The sequence below is a fragment of the Scyliorhinus torazame genome, chromosome 3 (genome assembly GCF_047496885.1).
Source record: "Scyliorhinus torazame isolate Kashiwa2021f chromosome 3, sScyTor2.1, whole genome shotgun sequence".
In the NCBI taxonomy this organism is placed as follows: domain Eukaryota; kingdom Metazoa; phylum Chordata; class Chondrichthyes; order Carcharhiniformes; family Scyliorhinidae; genus Scyliorhinus; species Scyliorhinus torazame.
In genome coordinates, this window is record NC_092709.1 from 54,990,622 (window position 1) to 55,008,822 (window position 18,201).

At 45.8% G+C, this 18,201-nt stretch overlaps 1 protein-coding gene across 2 annotated transcripts in view; it reads right to left on the reverse strand.

Moving 5' to 3' along the window:
- The window catches only part of fat4 (FAT atypical cadherin 4), a 388,547-nt gene extending 370,974 nt beyond the window's left edge, over positions 1-17,573 (reverse strand). Inside the window, exons 1-2 of one of the 2 annotated variants that reach the window (XM_072495681.1) lie at positions 14,929-17,568; positions 5,645-8,533 (exon numbers count right to left, since the gene is read on the reverse strand). In XM_072495681.1, the coding sequence (XP_072351782.1) occupies positions 5,645-8,533; positions 14,929-17,145 (5,106 nt within the window). In that variant the 5' untranslated portion in view covers positions 17,146-17,568. Of the gene's footprint in view, positions 1-5,644; positions 8,534-14,928 lie in introns of both variants that reach the window. The other variant, XM_072495682.1, reaches the window with a different exon arrangement.
- Between the last annotated feature and the right edge of the window lie 628 nt (positions 17,574-18,201).

Consider the following 18,201-nt stretch of genomic DNA (forward strand, 5'->3'; position numbering starts at 1 on the left):
GATGTTTGGACAGTGGAATTCAGGTATTGTTTTTTTCAATATAAATTTAGGATACCCAATTCTTTTTTTCCAATTAAGGAACAATTTAGCATGGCCCATTCACCTACCCTGCACTCCTTTTTGGATTGTTGGGGTGAGTCCCAGGCAGACATGGGGAGAATGTGCAAACTCCACACGGATAGTGATCCGGGGCCGGGATCGAACTGGGGTCCTCAGCGCCATGAGGCAGCAGTGCTAATCACTGCACCGTCGTACTGCCCCTAGGAATTGAGGTACTATACCTGTAATATGTTAGAATAACCAAAAAATAATTACAACCAAAAGAAATTCTTACGCAATGTACTCCCTACAATCCAGATGTAAGAGCCCCTTATACTTTGCGGTTTCAAAACTTTTCACTACCAATTTCCTTCTACAGTACACTCAGGGATTTTAAATACCAAGGATTTCTAAAGGATAGGAGTTTGTGAATATTGAAATGTAGCCCACCAGGTGCCATTTATGTTATTTCCCTGGAGTTTCCTCAAATCCTTTGCCAATGTTAAGGCAGTTAATGGCAAGAATCCTTATTATGTCTTTTCAATGTCCCGTAGCAATGTTTCCAGGTATTTTGGGAGCTACTGTTTTTGATGTTATTGCAGTTCTGCCACAGTGTAAACATGGCAGTAATTCACCCGTTACAGTCATGCAGCAAATTTGCTGAAGTAATGCATTGCGTGATTGACACACTATAAAAATACTGTGCACCACACTGAAGCTGAAAGCTATAAATATAGCTGTAACACAGGAGTAATTTTAACCTAGCCCACACAATGGCAAGCTGACAGGATTGGATTGGTTGCCCATTTTACACCCCACCCATTGACTTCATGGAAAGTAAAATCAAACATGATGTAATTTAGGTTCAACGTCGTGCATTTCTAGGATTTCAAATGTCTAGTTCATGATTCATTAATACTTTAGAGGTAAAGTTTAGCTCCGGGAAGGTTAAAATTCAACAATAGAAATGGGACAAGTGCAACTTAATGTAGCTTAAAGTCTATTACACTGAAATGGTTGAGCCCATGTTAACTTAAGGGGTTAACTGCTAGAAAGGCAAGATCCTAAAATAGCAGGTGGGCTTAAATAGCTGCCGAGATGGAGACGTGGGGCGAAATTCTCCCCCAACGGCGGGATGTCCGCCGACTGGCGCCAAAGACGGGCATCGCGCCGGCCCAAAGGTGCGGAATGCTCCGCATCTTTGGCGGCCTAGTCCCAACATTGAGGGGCTAGGCCGACGCTGGAGGGATTTCCGCCCCGCCAGCTGGCGGAAATGGCGTTTGTTGCCCCGCCAGCTAGCGCGGAAATGCAGCGCATGCGCGGGAGAGTCAGCGGCCGCTGTGTGGGAAGAGTCTCTTCCGCCTCCGCCATGGTGGAGGCCGTAGCGGAGGCGGAAGGGAAAGAGTGCACCCACGGCACAGGCCCGCCCGCGGATCGGTGGGCCCCGATCGCGGGCCAGGCCACCGTGGGGGCACCCCCCGGGGTCAGATCGCCCCGTCCCCCCCCCAGGACCCCGGAGCCCGCCCACGCCGCCTGGTCCCGCCGGTAAATACCAGGTTTGATTTACGTTGGCGGGACAGGCAATTCCTGGGCGGGACTTCGGCCCATCCGGGCCGGAGAATCCAGCGGGGGGTCCCGCCAACCGGCGCGGCCCGATTCCCGCCCCCGACCAATCTCCGGTACCGGAGACTTCGGTGGGGGCGGGGGCGGGATTCACGGCGGCCAACGGCCATTCTCCGACCCGGCGGGGGGTCGGAGAATGACGCCCGTGATGTCTACAGTGCTTGCAAAGAAGTGCAGCCCAGAATCATATTTTGTTTCGGGAGTTAGAGTTTAATTAGCTTAAAAGCATCAAGTAATCCCCAACAAGAGGTTATGTTGTCATGGAGTTGGGGCAGCTTAAGAATTTATAGATTGGTGCAGCCAGGAACTGGAGTTTGGAGAAAACCTAGGGCTGTGCCAGCTTAGTGAAGCTAGCAGTTTGCAGAAGAGTTGGAGTTGCACCAGTAATTAGAAGCAAGAGTGCAGCTTTGTGAATCATGTGGAATCCAGTCTCAGAAGAGATTGCTGCATTAGGAAGTGAAAAGTCATTTGGGCAGTCTGAGTTGGAGCAGCTTTGAAGGGAATTCAGAGGCTAGATCTTTGAAAATGAGTTTCAATTCCTCATGAGAGAACGTTTTACTAAGATTTTGTGGCTCACATTGGTCACTGATGACTGGGTGGATTGCTGGGAAATCCATGGAATTTGTCTTGGTGGCATCTACCATTAAATGTGAAGTGCGGTGTGTTTAGAACATAGAACATTACAGCGCAGTACAGGCCCTTCGGCCCTCGATGTTGCGCCGACCTGTGAAACCACTCTAAAGCCCATCTACCTAGTTTCGCTACAGTTTGCCCGTTAATTCATATTTACCTTATATCCATTCTAAATGGATATTGTAAATTGTTTTACATTTCTGACTGTGTAGTGAAGTTTACTTTGTTTGATTAAAATCTGGAATTTTGCGGTTTTATTCTCTCAATGGGGTAGCTGGGATTTCAAACTTTCTCTACTTTAAACAAAACTTTACTGCCCCCGAACAAGATTGTAACACTAGCCAAACGAGTCAAGTTCAAATAACAATCACTATTTACACAAAACTTACTTAACGGTTTGTTCTTCCAACCCAAAATCACTGTTTGACCTCTCAAGAAGCAGTAGCAGTATTTGCATAAGTAAGGTGTAAGTATCTTTTTAGGTTGTTATCTCTTTCATTTCTTTTTCTTGATTATTTGCCATCAGTGGGACTGGAGGACTCCACCGCCGTGAATGGCTGGAAAATTTCAAACTTTGTCAAATACTCATACTTTGTTTATATAACGGCTACCAAATAAGAAAGGAGAGAGAGAGAGTGTGCGTGGTGTTGCACAGAGAGAAAGGATGGGCAACGAGGAACGCAAAGAGAAATCAAGTATGATCCAGGACAAAGCACCCCGTCCATCACCTTAAACATTCACTCCTTCCACCACTGATGCACCGTGGCAGCATGTGTACCATCCACAAGATGCACTGCAGCGACTCACCAAGGCTCCTTCAACAGTACCTTCTAAACCTGTAACCTCGAAGAACAAGGGCAGCAGATGCACGAGAACACCACCACCTGCAGGTTCCCCTGAGTCACACATCATCCTGACTTTGAACTATTCTCTCTCGCTGGGTCAAAATCCTGGAACTCTTCTCCTAACAACACTGAGTGTACCTACACCATATGGTCGGCAGTGGTTGTATTGGTGGCTTACTATCACCATATGAAGGGCAACTAGGGATGGATGAAAAATGTTGCCCGAGCCACTGGTGCCCACACCCATGAAAGAGCAAAAAGAAAGTCTAGGGATAATGAAGAGACTGGATCAACAAACTATCTAACTGGAGGCATAGGTGTCATGCTTCTAATCAAATCATTTGATTCTGATAAGAAGTTAATAACTGCCAACAAAACATGTTAAGTTACTTTCTATGGTGTTCTTCCGACATTACTGGAAATGCATTATGAAATCCTGTTGAGTGCAGTGGGGCTGTCACACAATATTAGATGCGTTTCACTGTACTTATTGGGTCATACAAGATGCCCATTCCAGGATCACTTCAAAGCACACCTTCACAATGTTGTAGCCATGCACCATCTTAATAATATATAGATCCTGCATGCACAATTCAATTATCATGTTTTATTCTCAACTCAATAGTTACTGACAAGATGATGTTGGGTTGTGACTGAAATCATATCTCAGGAAGAAGCAAGAACTTCCTTTGTGGCTGAGAGATAACAATATGTGACAGGATGTGGCATGAGACAATCCATAGAAGAAACACTTACCTTTAACAATATTAGGTTCTTGGCAATGCTTCCTCAACATGTGCCTGAAAACATTGTGCGTGTATGTTTTATATGTAAAATTAAAAATAAACACACACGAACATTACAACAGTATAATTCTCTTGCCTCAATTGTACTACAGATTGAGTATCCCTTATCCGAAATGCTGGGGGCCGAGTGTGTATCGGATTTCGGAATATTTTGGGTTTCAGAATATACTGCGCAGGTGTGACGCGTGTTGGGAACTGCGCCTGTGCGGAACATTTGGAACTGTGCTTGCGCAGTGTGCGTTGGGAATTGCACATGTGTGGCGCGCATTGGGAACTGCGCGTCACCCAGGAGCCTTGTGGGATTTCCCACTCGTGACGCTCAAAAGGAAGTGCGGATTTCAGAATTTTTCAAAATTTCTGATAAGGGATGCTCAACCTGCCTATATTTCAGTAACTTTGTTTCGAAAAAAAACACTCCTATTCCTATGCGGAATCACATGGAAAAGACTAGCAATATAATGTAAACTAATTAAGTTTCCATTCACCTTATGAGGTAGCATCAGGAATCAGATGGCTGATTTGCTTTTCCAGGTTACAATGCCATTCACACCCCTCAAGCACATTATGCTTAAGAGTACAAACTACTAGATTCATGAGCTTCAGATCTCTTCCTGTCAAAACTCTGGCACTACTCCTGCACTTAGCCTCCATTATCAGCCATTTGTTTCACTACATTGCATCACTTGTATGCTACTTCATACACATTTCATAAATGTAAACTGCTTCATAATTTCACACTATCTGCTGATGCCACATCGTTCTCTCATGACGCCACAAACTTGCCTTTTGATATCACTAAGCTATTTTGTTGCCTTCATTCAACAGACCTAAAAGCAACTTATTAATGTATTTAAAAAGGTTTGGTTTAATTTTTTGCACTCCATGGTAAAAGTACAATATTAAATGGTGGACCGTGAAAACGGAATTTAAGCGACATGGATGATTCACTTGTGGCTTTGCCATTTGTAGGTCATCGGGTCTAAATCACAGGGATAAAATTAGATTCATATTCTTCACCATGTCAAACCTCGGGTGTCCCTAGTTACCAGTTATTTATATCACTGTTTCCAATTTGTAGAGGGAGGACACTCACATGTAGAACAGTTAGGATCCTTCGCAGCTAAACATTTTGCAATGATAAAGAAAGGACTAGCTACAAAAGATGTTCACTGGCAAACATCTTTTGTCATACAGATGCTTATTATCCAAACCATACTGCTTAGTTGCAAGTATGCGATCAAATAAAATGATAGTTTGCCCTGGAACATTTCATGACTCATGAGAAAATGTAATCAGTATTACAAAACGTTAGTTCTAAGAGTAAGGGTATCAAAAAGGAAAATATCAATTATAATATTTTTATTACTAGTTTTAAAAATGTCACCACAATCACAGAGGACCATCGGCTGCTCTCCCCTTTGAGGGCTGACTGATTTGACCTCAGGCAAGGACAGGTAAGGTTGAGGAGCCGGGGCCTTCTTGAATACCTTAGCCGGTATGGGAATTGAACCCGCACTCCTGGCGCCACTCCGCATCACGAACCAGCCATCACACCAACTGAGCTAACCTATTAGTCCACTTATTTTGATATGCAGAAATACTATTTAGTCATTCAGGCAGCCAAAGAGAAAAACAAAAATGTCAGCACAGAATGACCCATTACACCTGTAGATTATAATTTAAATAACATTCACTTACCTCCGCTTTTTGTGTTCTGGGAAAACTAGACGATTTCTCAACTGCATAAACATCCACAAGGTATAGATTTGGACCTCGCTCCCGATCCAGCACAGCAGCTGTTTGGATGACACCATTGTGGTGCCCAATTGTGAAAAGCCGTCCAACAGACTTTCCCCCACAACGAACTGAAACTATGTAATACTCCAATAATGCTGAAGAATCTCTTGGATTTGCTGCCTCTAAAGAGATCACACTGGTACCCACAGGCTCTCCTTCACGTAAAATGGTGATGTATTTAGGCTGAGTAAAGACAGGTCCATCTAGACCCTGAAGAATAATAGTCAGTTCAGTGCTGGTTGTCCTTCTCTCTGGTCCAAAGTCTACAGCTGACACAACAAGATGGTATGTGAGTCTGGAGGGAACCAAAGGTGCTACTATTCTAATATCTCCATTATACCGATCCATCATGAAGGTATCACTATCTCCATTGAATAGTTCATACTCAACTTCTCCATTTGGTCCTTCATCTAGATCTATAGCCCTGATAGTTGTGAGAATGGAACCCATCACAAGAGCACTATCAGCAACTAGAGCATTTTGTGATACAAAAACAGGAGCATTGTCATTCTGATCAGTCACTAAGATGGTGACATTCTTTAAAGCAAAACGTCTGAAATCTAGTGGAACTGCTTGGTCAATGGCTTTAATGGTGAGTTCAAATAGATTGGAAAATTCACGGTCAATCTCTGCATTGGTCCGCAGAGTCCCATCAGAAGCACTGATTACAAAATGGTTTCCCCTTGGTATTTGCTGGGCTATGCAATATTGCAACTCTCCATTAATATCGGCATCAGGGTCCTGGGCATTTATTGTCAGTACAGATGTGCCAACTGGAATATTTTCCATTATAGATTTAAAAACATCTCCAGGAGGGAAACTAGGTGGATTATCATTAAAATCTCTTACTTGAATCACTACCGACATTGTTGAGGATCTTGGTGGCCTTCCATTATCTTTTGCTGTTATGTTCAAATGGTAAACAGATTGGGTTTCAAAATCCATTTTTTTTGCAAGGAAGATACTACCAGTATTATGACTAATGCTAAATGTTCCGTGGTTGTTACTTCCTGTAATGCTATAATGGATCTCAGCATTGTCCCCTGAATCTGAATCAGTGGCAGCTGCAGATTCTACAAGCTCTCCAACTCTCATATTTTCCAACGCATCAATATACATTACAGACTTAGGAAACGAAGGAGTATTGTCATTTTCATCTAGCACGCTGATAATTAAAGTACATGTGGAGCTCAAAGGTTCACTCCCCAAGTCCACTGCTAAAAGAGTCAAAGAATAGGATGCTGTCGCTTCATGATCCAGCTTTCCTACCAATGTCACTTGTCCTGTGGTACTTTGAATTGTAAACTGTTCTTCTTCATTCCCTTTGATGATAGAGTAATTTACCAAAGCATTATTCCCCTCATCAACATCTGAAGCACTAACACGAAGTACCGGTGTTAAATTTCCTGCTGATTCAGATATTGTGGCCTGATATAGGTCTTTAGTAAATCTGGGTACATTATCATTTGTGTCCCTGATGTGTATCTGTACAGTAGCATGGTCCTGGAGAGGTTTTGGCAATCCTTGGTCTGATGCAATTACGGTAAAGGTGAAAACTGCAGCCCCTCGTTGCCACATTACAGCCTCTCGGTCAAATTGGTGTATACTGATAATTTCCCCAGTGACTGCATTCAGCTCAAAATCAAGTTGGGGCATTTCAAGTATGTACTTCACTTCACCATTAAATCCAAGATCATTGTCCACAGCATTGACATAACCAACTGTTGAACCAGCTTTCTGTTCCTCTTCAAAATGGAATACATAATTTGTGCTGTTGAATAAAGGTCTATTGTCATTTACATCTTCTAGTATTATTGTCACATTCACAGTTGCACTCAGAGGCTCCACTGCTCTGTCTGCAGCAATAACCATCAGGACATAATGGCTTTGAGATTCACGATCCAAATCCGTCTTAATATACAACTGCCCATCAGGAAAAATACCAAACTTCTTCTCTCTGTTCCCTTGTGCAATGTCATAGGTGATCTCCCCATTCACTCCTGAATCTTTGTCAGAAGCCTGGACTTTGAAGAACCTAGAATTCACAGGTTCTGCCTCGGAAATTGTGACCTCGTATGAAAGCTGGTCAAATACAGGCGCGTTGTCATTCACATCATGTACGTAGACAGTCAAAATTAAGCTAGATGCACGCTGAGGAACACCCTTGTCAGATGCTACTGCCTCCACCTGATATGAGCCTGCAGTTATGTCAAGAGGTCCATTTAAAGTTACTGTTCCAGTTTTCTCATCAATGTGGAAGAGACCTTTAGGATTCTGCCGCAAGGAATATGAAACTAGGCCATTAATACCTTCATCAGGATCCTTTACTTCAGCCTGGAAGATCTTGTGTCCCGAACCCCAGTTTTCAACTGCATTAATATTTTCAACTGCATGAGGGAAACGAGGAGAATTATCATTCAGATCCTTGACAGTGATATTCACCAAGGTCTCCCCAGTCACAGTGCCACCACTTGCCACAACCTTTAACTGATAAAATGCTCGTTCTTCCCTGTCTATGGCGCTGGCAGTATTAATTTGACCTGTCGATCCACCAATGGTAAACATGCCCCTCTGGTCTCCTGAAGTGATAAGATAGGTGATGTTGGTGTTAAGATCAAGCGAAGATGCAGATACGGTGCCAACAAGAGAACCAATGGCAATATTTTCAAAAATAACAAAACTATAGCTGTTTTGGCTGAATGATGGAGGATTGTCCTGTGTGTCGATAACTGTGATGGTTACAATAGCTGGATTCTGAGAGCGGAGATTTCCACCATCAGTGGCAATGACCTGCAACCAAAAATCATACAGAAAAAAATTTAAAGAGCATAATTAAAATGACAAACATTTATTGTAACTCATTACTGACTGAAAGATTAATATGCACAAAACGTTATAATCGATGGTTTGCAACTAGCAAGAAAAAAAGAACTTTGAGATAATGAATTCGGATTTGATTAAAGGGGCTGGTTTAGCACAGTGGGCTAAATAGCTGGCTTGCAATGCAGAACAAGGCCAGCAGCGCGGGTTCAATTCCCCTACCGGCTTCCCTGAACAGATGCCGGAATGTGGCGACTAGGGGCTTTTCATAGTAACTTCATTGAAGCCTACTTGTGACAATAAGCGATTATTATTACAATAAAGCAATATAAAAAATGAAGCTGATAACTGGAGTTCATGAACTAATCAATTTTCTGGATTTCCTAACATAGCATCAGGTCTCCCATCCCACTACACTGCATCAGGATTTCCCAGAGGTCCCAAATGTATGTATCTGGACCAGTGTCTGTAGTACTGAGATGAGGAAGGAAGGGCAGTCCTAAACTTTCTGAAGCTTGCAGCTGCATTTCTGCCACAGACTCCCTTCTCCGCCTTCCCCCCCGCCCCCCCGGCCTCTCCAATTCTCACTGGAAGACTCTGTAAGCTAATGTGAAAGGAACGAATTCCATTTCACCCAACGTTAGACTTTCTGCTCAGAAATGACACAGCCAGATGCAGAGAAAATGTTATTTTATTCTGCCCCAACATTGTTTCAGCTACAACCTCAGAAAAGTACCTCACACTGCACCAAGTATGACAACATTCCAAACTTCCACACCAATCAAGGCAATCTATGTGACGTCACTGATAAGTTCTGTATTAGGGATCGTTTTTGGCTTATTAAGAACTAGACTAACTCATTTTACAAAATCCTTACATTTAGCAGGCAAAGAACACCCCATCAATTATATGAAAGATAGCATAAAAACATTTATTTTCAATGATTGATGATTTCTATCAATTGAAATTGGGGTTTGGGAGCTATAGTGCACACTGCCAGGGATGAGAAGAGAACAGGCCTGTGCCTGATTTCTTCCCAATCACTGTTTTGTCACTGTGAGAAATGTCAGGTGTATTGTCAATCTGGACCCGATGTGAACCCAGGTGTCAAAAGTGAAAAACCAGAGTGAAACCCATCATACCTCCGAGTCTCTCTCCTTTGGCTTATTCTTAAATGATGTTCACATTCCCTCATAAGGGGTACAATTTTTGTCCTCCCTTATTCTTGTGCCTCCTTGCAGTATACTTAACTGGGGACATTATTCAGTTGTGCAAAAATCTCAGCAGTTAACATTTCAACAGATTGGCTTCTTTATTCTATTCATCAACCTTGCTTGTACACATTACTTTCTCCCGCTAAATTGATATGTTTTTAAAAGGTTGCTCGACGAATCTCCTTCGGGCCTCCGTCAGTGCTACTCTGAAACTAGCCATGGGAAGACGACGTGCAAGGTGAAAGAGACTCTTTTCCTAAATGAAAAATACCTGATCTTTCTTTGGCACTTCCCTGCTATGCCAACAACGAACTGCATTTATATAGTGGCTTTACACAGTAAAGAAAAATCCCACAAGGCTTCACAGGAGCTTAATAAGTCAAACATTGACATACAGTCAAAGAGCTATTAAGACAGGTGACTAAAAGCTTTATTAAAGAGGTACATTTTAAGCAACATCTTAAATGATCAAACGTGGTGGAGTCTGAGAGGCTTAGAGAGAGCAAATTCCAAAGCTTAGGACCAAGGTAGGTGAAGGCGTGGCCACCAGTAGTGAAAAAGAGATATTCAAGAGGCCAGATTTCGAGGAATGCAAAGATCTTGGGAGGGTTATACTAGGGAAGGTTTCAAAAATAATAAGAACCAATGCTACTGATTTATAAAATCAGGGCATTGACAGATGGGAGCCAACATTTGTCAGCAAGTACAAAGGTGATAGGTGAACCAAAATTGTGCAGGTTAGGGTTGGATTAGCTGAGTTTTGGATAAGTTCAAGTTTATGGAAGGTGGAAGATTTGGAAATCAGATAGAACACCACTAAAATACTTAATCATGGTGGTAACAAAAGCTTGGATAAGGGTGTCTGCAGCAGATAGCAAAATGCCAAAGGAGAAAACACAATTTCAATAAGGCTGAGGGGACTGATTAGGTCTTGAAAAACTATCTCTTTCCAGGTCATCTTTCCTAAAGCTGTAGTCCAAAACGTTTGTTTATGTATGGATAGAGGTGTTCAAAATCATCAGGAGCCTGGACAGAATAGATAGGGAGAAACTGTTCCCATTGGTAGAAGGATCAGGAACCAGAACGCACAGCTTTAAGATAACTGACAAAAGAAGCAATAGTGATATAAGTTGTTTTCATGCAGTGAATGGTTAGGATCTGGAGTGTAATGCCTGAGAGTGCAGTGATGGCAAGATCAATTGAGGCTTTAAAAAGATGGGATGAATATTTAAAAAGGAAAAATGCACAGGCTAAGGGGAAAAGGCAGGAGAATGGCACTGGCTTGAACTCCTTTGTAGGACACGACACGATGGGCTATAACCAACACCTTACACACATGCAAATTCTACCATCTATCAGAACAAACGCAGCAGACCGGTGGAACAATACCACATGCAAGTCCGTCACCAAATCACACATCATCCTGCCTTGGAACTATATCACTGTACATCCACTGTTGCTGAGTCAAAATCCTGGAACTCCCTCCCTAACAGCACTGTGGATGTATCCACAATGCATGGAATGAAGTAGTTCAAGAAAGAGGATCACCACCACCTTTACAAGAACAATAACGGATGGACAATAAATGCTGGACTTGCCAATGATGCTCGCATCCCAAGAACAAATGAAAAATGCTCTGTGATCTCCATATAAAGCAATTCTTAATTACTGCAAACGTTACGATTGTTTTGAGATTGGGAACAGTTCTGTATGCGCAATTTGAAACACAGAAGAATGCATAACATCATAGTGGCTGGAGCTCACATGTTTACTTCGCCAATGTTGGAATGCAGACTAGGAAGGGGAGCTCAGTGCTATATCTATCTCCAACCACATGGTCTGAAAAACTGATAGCTACAGACTTTCCAGACAAGTTAGACAAATATAATTAAAGGCTAATTTCATAATAAAACATTAAAGGTTCTTGAGATAAATTATTCACTCTTTTGGCATTCTTCCTAAAACCAAGCAATGTCCAATCCACCTTCAAAGCACACTGAATTTTTCACTAAAATAATTAAAAAGCAGAGTATCACTCTCCATTCTAAATGGGGGAAAATCTTGCAAACATTAAATGCGGCCCATGCAAACCAAGGGCTTGATTGCACTTTGTGATATGAAGACTAAATAGATTAATACATGTGTAATATTTCTTTGACTGTTATTTTAATGAACATGTTTTCAGTTTCCCCATTAGTGACAAACAAAAGAATACCGTACCGACATGCGAAGAATCAAAAAGGTGTGAGTTCAAGATCAGGAGTTGAAATTTTCCAACAATATTCACCTCTTATTTGTTTTTAGCAATAAAAGTATTTTAAAACTTTCTGTAGCGTGTAATTACCAATTATGATGCCAGCAATCTAAGCAATAGAGGAAGTGAATATAGTCGAGCAATACTGCTTTATCTTCAATTAATAATCCAATATAAAGTGATAAGCGGAAGGTATTCGTATATTATAAGGAATATGAAAAATCTGGTCAGTTCAGCTTTCTGGAATTTGGATTGGGAATTAAACCAGTACCTAAATCAAACTATACTCAAGAGAATAGAAAATTAGTATAAAGTTATATTTCTTGATTTTTTTTTTGATTTACAAAATATTATTGTGCATCTTTTGTGACTGATTTAATTATTTGTTTAGCTCATATCTTCTGAGATTTTACATTAATTTGAAATATTCACTCCTAAAATCTGCACTAAGGTAGATATAACGTGATGATTATAAACATTTTTTTTAAATGCTTGAAATTGCTCTCTTATTTCCTTAAACATCCTATTTAGACCTCTTTGGGCCTTGTATCCGCCTGCATCCCAAGGAGGAAAATCACTTTAGGTCTCCTTCAATGTCATTCATAGCTAGATATTGGGAGTTGTGTAACTGTGGATCGACAACATTCTTCAGAAACTCAGAAGAAAATGAGGAATCCCCTTCAGGAAATAAGTAACTATCAACACAATACTGCAATATGACTTGATGAATTGTTAAATTTGTTGAAGTTGAGAACTTGTTTGACAGAAATCTTTGCCACACCTCTACGATGCAGAATTTTGCTTTCCAAAACAAAAGGAATACCAAGACTGGTATATCATAATTAGATCCAGATTCAGTATGGTGTGAAAATAAATCACAGCCCTACTTAAGTAAACTGCACGTTCAAAAAAACTTAACATCTCTTAATGTGTGTTTTGTTACATAGTTATGCAAACAACTTCATCCCTCGCCTGTGTTGAACCAGTTAATCTCAGTTGGGCGACAGTTTGAGGCATTACAGTTGGGCATGACATCCCTCAACAATGAACTGGAAAATTTATCCATTTGGATGAGATACCAGAGTGCCACCATGGACTGTAGAAATGTATTTTAATATAGAATGCAGTCTTCCAGAAAGGAGGAGATAGGAAGGGAAAGGCAGGGTAAGAATACATTAAATAAGTTCATAACCAGCAAGAGTGGTCAACATGTTTTTTAAATTTATCAATTTCTTTAAGAGTTTTATGCAGCAAGAGCAATCAGGCAAAATTCTATATTGACATGTTAAAGTTGTTTGAGTAGGGAACAATGCGGTATTGAACGTGGGAGCACCAGCAGTGTGGTACGGGAGAGTGGTGGGTTAGGGGTCCACCTTTCCATCCGCCTTTGAGCACCAAATTTTGTTCATTCTATATGAAGGATTCCAAATGGAGAACCTTGCTGGAGAAGGGATTAAAAAAAAGGTGAGTCATGGACAGGCAGTATAATTCCTGGCCACAAGCCAATTTCAACATTGGTGGTGGTCTGTAAGCGGGATATCGGCTGACCCTCTCCAATGGTACATAGCCCAGAGTTATCACTGAGGAAGGAACTGCTGCAAAATTATGGATAAAAGCAAATTACTGCGGATGCTCGAATCTGAAACCCTTCATCTGGACTCAAATCGTTAGCTCTTTTCTCTCCCGACAGATGCTGCCAGGCCTGCTGAGATTTTCCAGCATTTACTCTTTGCTGCAAAATTATGGTGTGCATCCCACAAAAATAAATGTCTTTTTGGTGATCATAGATCATAGAATTTACAGTGCAGAAGGAGGCCATTCGGCCCATCGAGTCTGCACCGGCTCTTGGAAAGAGCACCATACCCTATCCCCATAACCCAGTAACCCCACCCAACACGAAGGGCAATTTTGGACACTATGGGCAATTTAGTATGGCCAATCCACTTAACCCGCACATCTTTGGACTGTGGGAGGAAACCGGAGCACCCGGAGGAAACCCACGCACACACGGGGAGGATGTGCAGACTCCGCACAGACAGTGACCCAAGTCAGGAATCGAACCTGGGACCCTGGAGCTGTGAAGCAATTGTGCTATCCACAATGCTACCGTGCTGCCCTACTGTGATCTACACTTTCTTTCCATTAATAATATGTCATGCTCCATTGGTTGAGTACATTGCTACACTGTTTCTCACAGGCTGCTTCGGATTCTTCCAATGAATTTTCCATCTCAGCCAGACAACATGCTCCACAGTAGGGAGTGAGTAAAAATCAGGAGAACTAGTCATGGCAGCTCTTTGTGGAGGTTGCATGTGAGCAGCATAGTAAAGATCCCCAGATCAATATTTGGTGTAAGCAAATCCTCCAAAAGTAAGATCAATAGCACATGACGTCTCTGAATTCCCACGTCCCTCCCGTCTCCCTGATTGTCCTTCATCCTGACCCTAACTAGATCAGTTTTATCTCTGACGTGAGGCAATTTCTGGCACAAGATGTAACATTCGGTGAAAAATGTAATGCGTGTTTCTGGCCAATCTCCATGAAAAATTATGAAAAAGTGTTCAGAAAAACATACCTTGAAAATATGTTTGGAGCTTTTCCAAAATAAAAAGATGGGGGGGGGGGGGGGGGGTTGAGAAGAGGGACAACAGCTGTGGCAGCATGTCCTTGAGACTGGACTTTTAAAAAAAAGTTGGGTCGTCTGTTAACACCGGTCTGGGGCGGAAGGGAATCTCAACTCACACTCAGTGACCCTGTGGTGCTTTATAACATGTCCTTGCTGCACTTTCCAGTGAGTGCAATCAAACCTAGCCACTTCAGTTACCCTACTCCTCTACCTTTTGCATTTGCTCCATTGTTTAAAGAAGTTGAAAATCCAGTTTTAACCCATGATGTACCTGCAGCTGATAAGCTGTCTTCTCCTCTCGGTCCAGCGGACGCCTGGTGGAGATGACCCCGGTGTCCCTGTGGATCTGGAAGCTGAGGGTGTCCCCCGCTGTGATGGAGTAGCTCACGGTGCCGTTGCTGCCCAGGTCGGGGTCGGCAGCAGAGACGGTGCCGATGTAGGTGCCGGCGGGCTCGTTCTCCTGGACGTTGGCGAAGTACTGCACGGGGTAGAAGGTGGGCCGGTTGTCGTTGATGTCCAGCAGGGAGACGGTGACCCGCGCCACGGAGGAGAGTGGCGGGCTGCCCTTGTCGCGGGCCCGGACGAGCAGGTGGTACTCGGGCTGCTCCTCGCGGTCGAGCGGCGCCGCGCAGCTGAGGCGGCCGGAGACGGGGTCGAGGCGGAAGAGGCGGAGGTGGCGGGCCGGGCTGGCGGCGGCGGCCTCCAGCAGGAAGCGGACGGTGCCGTTGGCGCCCTGGTCCTTGTCGAGGGCGGTGAGCACGGCCAGCTGGGTGCCGGCGGGCGAGTGCTCGGGGACGGAGAGGCGGTAGGAGGGCCGCGGGAAGGCGGGCGCCTGGTCGTTGACGTCGCCCACGGTGATGCGGAGGGTGGTGTAGGAGGTGCGGGGCTGCAGGCCCTGGTCCTGGGCGCTGATGTTGAGGGTGAGCTCGGCCACGCTCTCGCGGTCCAGGCGGGCGGCGCTGGTGACCAGGCCGCTCTCCTCGCTGACGCGGAACCAGCCCAGGCGGTTGCCCGACACCACGGCGTAGCGCAGCCGCGCGTTGAGGCCCGAGTCGCCGTCCGTGGCCGAGAGGCCGCCGATGTAGCTGCCCACCGGCACGTCCTCGGCCACCCACACGCGGTAGAGCGGCTGCTGGAAGAGCGGCGCGTGGTCGTTGATGTCGTTGACGAAGATGAGCAGGCTGGCCAGCGAGGAGCGCGCGTGCGGCGCGCCGCGGTCCGACACCCACACGCTCAGGTTGTAGGAGGGGACGCGCTCGCGGTCCAGCGCCGCGGCCACCTGCACCAGGCTGAGGCCCGGCACCGGCGAGCGGCGCACGGCGAAGTGCAGCTGCTCGTTGCCGCCCAGCAGCGAGACGGACACGTTGCCGTTGGCCGAGGAGTCGGCGTCGCTGACCGTCAGCAGGGCCACCACGGTGCCCACCGGCGCGTTCTCGTCCACCGCCGCGAAGCGGGAGCTGGCGGGCAGGTAGCGGAAGCGCACCACCGGGTCGTTGTCGTTGACGTCCAGCAGCTTGACCGTGGCCTCGGCGCGGCCGCTGAGCGGCGGGCTGCCGCCGTCGCTGGCCCGGATCACCAGCGAGTACTGCCGCTTGGTCTCGTAGTCGAGCGCCTCCCGCACGGTCACCACGCCGCTGAGGGGCTCGATGGCGAACGGCGTCCCTTCGTCCAGCGAGTAGGCCACGTCCCCGTTGGCGCCCTGGTCCCGGTCGCTGGCCGCCACCCGCAGCACGCTGAAGCCCACGGCCACGTCTTCCGCCACGCTGCCCTGGTAGTGGGCCTGCGAGAAGCGGGGCGAGTTGTCGTTGGTGTCCAGCACGGTGACATTGACCTGCAGGTAGCCGAACCTGCGCGGCAGCCCCCGGTCCTCCACCTCCACCAGCAGCTGGTAGCAGGGCTCCGTCTCCCGGTCCAGGCCGCCGGCCGTCACCAGGTGCAAGAAGGCGCCCTCCCCGCTCGGGTTGACCGTGATGTCCAGGCGGAACTGGCCGCCTTCGTTGCCGCGCACGATCCGGTAGGAGCGGTGGTCCACCCCGTTGGAGCCGGTGTCCGCGTCGGTCGCCGTGTCCAGGATGACCTGCCGCCCGCCGCTGCTGTCCTCCCGGAAGGTCACCACGATGCTGGACTCGGGGAAGGCGGGCGTGTTGTCGTTGATGTCCAGCACCACGACGCGCACCTCGGTGGGGTAGGTGGGCTGGCTGGACAGCACCACGATGTTGATCACGTCGCTCGGCAGCGCTTCGCGGTCGATCACCGCCGTGGTGGAGATGACACCTGTGGTGGCGTTGATGGCGAACAGAGCGTGGCTCTCGCTGAAACGGTAGCTGAAGTCGGGCTTGGTGAGTATGGTGCCCACCACCGTGCGGGGCGGCTGCTCCTCCTGGATCTGGAACACTTGGCGGAGTTGGTTGGATGCGGCGTCCCAGCAAAAGCTCAGGAACACCAGCAAAACGACGATCAAGTTGCAGCCTCTACCTAACGGTACCATGGTAAGAGAGTGTCCTCAGCCCACCTTTCCAACTGAATAGGCTTTTTCCAAAATGCATCAAATCTGAGTGCAGCCGGGGAAGGGGAAATTCCAGCAAAGGTACCGTTTAGCTTAACTTGCAAGAACACCAGCGCCACGATTCTTTTTTTGTAATATTTAATGTACTTTTCTTCCACTGCTTCTCTTCGTAAAGTTTCTCCAAAGCTGCTTTTGGCGTTTTCCGAAAGTTTCTATAAACTTTTTAAAAACTCAATCCAACTTATGAAGTTTTTTTCTTCCTTTCCCCCGTGTGTCTTAACTCGCAGTTTGTAGTGGGAGAGAGTGCTCGAATATAGTTTCAGCGCACTGCCGCTTTCGCTCTGGCACCAAGAAAGACATGACTCGCTTTGGTCATTCCTCGGGATCTTGCTTTCTCCCAACGCAACCAAACTCCGGAGATTGGGAAGACTCCGCCCGGCCCCCCAACTCACGGCCACCGCGCCTCTCATTGGCCGGTACTGGCCGACCGCCGCGCCCCCTCCCACATAGGGCTGGCCCCCTGTGGTCAATGCCCCTGTCAATCACAATGAGTGGCATCCGCTCCCTCCCCAAGGGATGCTAGGTTGAGCTGACTTGCGAGGTGAGGGGTAAGAAATGAGGAGGAAGGGGGCGTCGCTAAAGTGTGCTTGGAACAGTTCGCTGGTTACCAGGAATAACTCCAGGGATTTGCGGCTCTGGCTTGAGTGGCAATGGGCTGCGCATAATGTGTTCAAGTACAGGACTTGCAAACTGTACCAGAGTTTCATAAGGGGAGGGACAATACTTTTAAAGCGAATATGCAATTATGTACCAGAGTAACATGCACAAGGCGTGCTGCATTATTACGACCGACTTCTGCTATGTGTTGGACTGAAAAGCTGGCTTGCACTCTGACAGCTAGGTGGTTGAATGTGAGCAGGGCATATACGTGCTTCACATAGTTGTTCAAGCGACGAAAGGTGTCAAACTCTCAGCTGTCGGAGCTGACCCATAGCTGCCTTACAATCAGATTCGTTTTGAGCTGTCAAAGTCAACTGT